This window comes from Humulus lupulus, chromosome 1 (genome assembly GCF_963169125.1).
Source record: "Humulus lupulus chromosome 1, drHumLupu1.1, whole genome shotgun sequence".
NCBI classification, from domain to species: Eukaryota; Viridiplantae; Streptophyta; class Magnoliopsida; order Rosales; family Cannabaceae; genus Humulus; species Humulus lupulus.
Genome location: NC_084793.1, coordinates 191901269 through 191906658, shown reverse-complemented (window position 1 = coordinate 191906658; position 5390 = coordinate 191901269). Strand labels below are relative to the sequence as shown.

The 5390-nt window shown below is 33.6% G+C and overlaps 1 protein-coding gene across 1 annotated transcript; it reads right to left on the bottom strand.

Moving 5' to 3' along the window:
- Positions 1–1081: 1081 nt before the first annotated feature.
- Positions 1082–4529, bottom strand: LOC133825726 (uncharacterized). Its single transcript, XM_062258634.1, has 11 exons — positions 4429–4529; positions 3709–4350; positions 3536–3628; positions 3343–3459; positions 2794–3258; positions 2422–2673; positions 2001–2344; positions 1748–1918; positions 1566–1670; positions 1313–1481; positions 1082–1108 (listed from the first exon to the last, which is right to left on the bottom strand). The coding sequence occupies exons 2-11, from the start codon at positions 3985–3987 to the stop codon at positions 1082–1084; spliced, it is 2022 nt and encodes a 673-aa protein (XP_062114618.1). The 5' UTR covers positions 3988–4350; positions 4429–4529.
- Between the last annotated feature and the right edge of the window lie 861 nt (positions 4530–5390).

The window sequence follows — 5390 nt, the reverse complement described above, 5'->3', positions numbered from 1 at the left end:
GTGCGATTTGGTGACAAACCGAGAATTGAAGTCTCAGACCAAAAATGAAACCCTAACAAGGTGAATTCTTAGATAAAAAATTATTAGAGAAGTATAATTATGAAAAAATATTAATGGACATAAAATTATTGAATTATTTTATATTAAGGTCTAAAAAGTTTGTTCTTTTGTGTGAAAAATCTCGAAAAGGCATTTTTTGTGCAAAATGCTTATTTAGCAAAAATTGGAATTTTGGTGTAATGCCCTACTTCCTTAGATTCATTACTTTGTGAGTTAAAAGTGTGCCATTAGCTCGCTAATCAATGTTTTAAGTTAAAAGTGTAGCTAAATTATAATAAAAGTGGTTTAAAGGCATTTAATATAAAAATATGGTCATCCATTGAAAACGTAAAGAGTTATACATTTGGGATCCCAAAATAATGTTTAGAAAATAATTTACACACTACTACAAAAATTACACGATAAGTCGGTTAAAAACCGACTTCTTAATGTTCATAAGTCGGTTGTGAACTGACTTCCCATGCAGTGACTTATGATGTAAAAACATGGTAGGTCGGTTGGCGCCAAACCAACCTCTAGTGTAAGACATGGTAGGTCGGTTGCAAACCGACGTATGGTGTAAGACATGGTAAGTCGGTTGCAAACCGACCTACCATGTTTTACACTAGAGGTCGGTTTGGCGCCAATTGACCTCTGGTGTAAGCCATGGTAGGTCAGTTGCACATCAACCTCTAGTGCAAAACATGGTAGGTCGGTTGCACACCGACCTATGGTGTAAAACAGGGTAAGTCAGTTGCAAACCGACCTCTAGTGTAAAACAGGGTAAGTCGGTTCCCAACCGACTTATGGTGTTTTTTGTTTTTCATGAAAAGTGTATTATGCCAAAACAAATCCTGTTTTTTATACAAACAAACATAACAAAACAAAACATATATCACAGTAATATAAAATACTAGAATTTGAATTAAATATCCAAAATAATGACGAGTCTTAAGTTAATTACAAAATTACTCATATAAGCAACAAAAGTGTAAACTATAGTTAGACAATAAAAGTGTGTGTATCTCTAAGAAAGTCTAAGTTATTCTAAGTATATCTCTTTAAATGTCTAAGTAAACAAAAGTGAGTAGACTTATGTAGTACTCATCAAATCCATAACGCATTGTGCCCATTCTTCACATACTTCATTGATCTCATCCTTTGTGTAAGAATTCTTCCCGCCACACTAAAACAAAACTTCTTGCGTGAGTTGAATTAATATACTTAATCTTGAGGTAAAGCTATAACTTTAATAATAAATATTTTCACTTACTTTACTAGTTAGCCATCGCATTGAAAACTCATTTTTCGCGAAGTCTTTCATCATCCTCATAACATAGAATCCACATTGTGCTGATTTTGATGGTTGACGAGGACACTTAACAGTTCTCCATGCGACTTCCTTAGTTTTCGCATTATTTGTGCGCAAATGTTGAAAAACACTATGCAATAAAAACATAAACATTTATATGTTGTTAATTTTTAAATGAATTTAAGAGTTTATAGTTAATTGGTTAGATTATTACCGAGAAATGAGAGATTTGATTTCATCTGGTGGAAAATTGTCAAGAGAATCCAGGAAATAGCATAATTGGTGATCAAAATCCATTATTATAAGCATCCAATGATTTCTAACAGAAATACAAAAATATATCATTATTAATATTATATATAATCACTAACAAAATACTAAAAGTAAAAAACTTACCCCTTATGATATGGCAACAACCACATTTGACCTGGATTTGAATCAATCATACGCTTTGATATCCATTCAACTCGTTCTTCTTCAGTAGATCCAACATTTGATAACCAAATTGGCTCAACAAAACAAAAAAAGTGACTGATCTCTCTTTTCACTAATTGGAAGTATAAAATCCTACATAAAAAATATATATCTTTGTTAAATTTATAAAATAAGTTATCTACAAACTTATAATGGTTTTAAAAATCTTTGATACCTGATATATAACGATATACATGATGCTCCAATCTCCTCCATTAAGCCAAAGTGGACTATATCTTCTTGTGAGATATATAAATCATTCCCATGACCTAATATCTCGAAATCCATCGGAACTTTGACCATGAAACTTGGCTCCACATACTTCACAGTAGTTAATAAACACTTGAGAGAGTGAGGAACCCCACTAGGAATCTTGAAGAGTATCGGGGCACTAGCTTTACTTGACACTACTTCATTTTGACTAGGAAGTCTTTGGGAAGGATGAGACTTGTCTTGTGTCATTGGGGCATTAGGTATTGGTGAACTAATTCTTTTTTGCTTCTTTGTCTTCTTAGGTAGCTTCAACATGAAAGTAACACATGTTAGTCTTGAAAAATAATTTAATCAGTAAATATAACTATTTGTTAATATCTTACCAAATTTGAATCGTATGGAATGATCAGATGAGATGGCCACTCAACAAAGTAACCGACAGCATGACGTACAAAAATGATCTCATCCTTAATAGGAAAAATAAGTTTAGCATCATTATTGCAGCACTCATCCACCCGCACACGATAGTTACCCTCTCTTAAGTCAACACAATGAATTGTTCCGCTTGTTGCCATTATTCGTCCAATAGCAACAGTATCACCATTTTCTGCCAATAATCTAGACTTCTGATTATCCTGCAAGCTCAAGATGAGGAAAATAATAATATTTATGTCATAATAGATATTTTCTTCAATAATAATATAAATAGGTGAAGAATAAAATACTTTTGAAGAAATTAAAGACTCGTTTACCACCTCCATTGGTGTAGGGGTCTCACTTGATGGTGAAACTATCGTAGGCAAACTCACTTCACTTCCTTTTAATGATGAAATTTGATTTGCTAATTCTGTAAACTTTGTCAAAAACAACTCTCGTTCTCGTTCTCGTTCTTCTCTTTCTCGTTCTCGTTCTTCTCTTTCTCGTTTTCGTTCTGCTTCAAATTGTTCAGCTTGACTACGTAGTCTTTGCTCAAACGATTGCTCTAACTTTTTAAAGTCATCTAAGTATTTTTGCCATTGGTGTTGTTGAAATTGAAATTGATATTGTTGAAGTCCACTAAAACCTCCTGCTGGCTTCAAAAAGTAGTCTCTTTGTGTAACGCCACGACTTTGGCCTCTTACTCTACCAGGATGCTCCTTTTTCCCTAACACTTGTGTCAATATATCGTTTGTCCCAACTTCTACAAGTGTCCCCTCATTTCTTTGATCTAGAAGGTCATCCTGCGATATTTAATTTCAGAAATTTAGTAATAAAATATAATGAAGGATAAAAAAGAATCCAAGTTCATATAGTTTACAACATACAATGGCATCTCCTATAAGCTTGTCACGTTCATTTACATAATTTCCCGATGCATCTTTCCTTGCCTCCTTCAAAAGTATAGATCGGTCTATTGGTTCATCTGTGCCTAATTTAGTTTGCTATAACAAAATAAAACTCAATTAGTTGTATATAAAATAATTACAAAATTAAAAATAGTAGTAAAAGCTCACTTACAAGGTCAAATTCTATTTCTTTATAACTACGTCGTGATGAACGATGAGGATACTCCAAAGCAGCACGCCTCTCTTTTTGTTTTTTACTAAATTCCTAATCCAATTGGAATAATTTAACTTTTCAATAAATTAATATATGAATTAAAAAATTGAAACTTGGTATTGTACACTTACTTGAAATTCTTTACTTTTTCTTTTAGTGACGAAGATTTTCCATTCTTCTTCAGGAATGCTATATCTTTTTGGAGGCACATCTAATGCAGTGGGATTATCTTCCAATAAATGTGGGTTGGTAATGAAAGGTGCTACAAATCTTCTAGTAAAAAATGTTTTGAATGCCCTCCACTTGATGCCTACTGAACTCATCACTTCCTTTCTCATTCCCTCATTAAGATGAAAAGCTAGCTGCGAAGTTAAACAATACAAGTTAATATAAATAATGTACAAGTTCATTAAAAGATTACCTTCATTCTTACATTTACATCTTTCCAAACATTCTCTAAAGTTGCAGCAGGAACATCATGCCAATTATCATATGTAATCGACACCATTGACTTTGCTTACATCCCCAAATAGCATTGTAACGCTCTCTCCGTAGTTCCAATTGATTGCCCTCTCTTGTTAAACCTTAAATTTATCTTTATCCCTTTGATTTTGTCAGCAATTATTTTTGCCAATCGCACTATCCCCTTAGTTTGCCTACTTATCTTCTTCTTTGTCGTTGGATCTTCAGTACCAGCCTCTTCTACATCAATGCCTTCGTCTGCATTGTCTTCAAGTTCCTCTTCGGGATGCTCTTCAGGATTGTCCATGATCCTATTCAGGAAAAAAACAAGTATAAAGATTAGTATATAAAATAAACAAATGATAAGAATATTTTAAATACAAACTTACAATCCAAATTCCATCACAATCGCGTCGAACATATGGTCCAACTATTGATTCGATTTCCTCAAATTCATTGATATCTCCAATTTCTTTCTCAAAAGTTTGAAGTTCGCCAATCTCATAATCACCGCATATTGGACATCCTTTATATCCTTTCACAAAACATCCAGATAAATTACCCCATAAGCAGGAAAATCATTGATTGTCCATAAGAGTACGCCTCTAAGTATAAAATTTTCTTTTTTAAAAGAATCATAACAATCAATTCCGTTCCACAATGCCTTCAAGTCATCTATCAAATGTGCTAAATAGATATCTATATCATTTCCAGGTTGCTTGGGGCCTGATATCAACAAAGTTAACATTGTGAATCTTCTTTTCATACACAACCAAGGAGGAAGATTATAAATACATAGAATCACTGGCCAACAACTATAAGATGAGCTCATATTGCTGGATGGATTGATGCCATCAGAAGAAAGTCCCAATCAAAGATTTCTAGGATCCTCTCTAATTTGAGGCCATAGTTCATCCACTTCTTTCCAAGCTGAGGAATCAGCTAGATGGCGCATTTTGTCATCTTTGATCCTTCCATCCTCATGCCATCGCAAACTTTCAGCATGTTCGGGGTTTCGAAACAAACGTATAAACCTAGGTATTGGTGGCAAATACCACAATACTTTTGCTGGAATCCCTTTCTTACATTCTTTGTTGTTCTTATTTTTTTTCCATCTAGATGTTTTACATACGGGACACTCAGTTGCACTCTCATATTGATTTCGATATAGAACACAATCATTTGGACAAGCATGTATCTTGCTATACTCCATTCCCAATGTGCACAATGTTTTTTTCGCTTCATAAAGCGAGGAAGGCAATTCATTGTCTTTTGGTAAAATTTCTTTTAATAAAGTTAATAACTTTGTGAAACTTGTGTCACTCCAACCACTACCAGCTTTCAAGTTGTA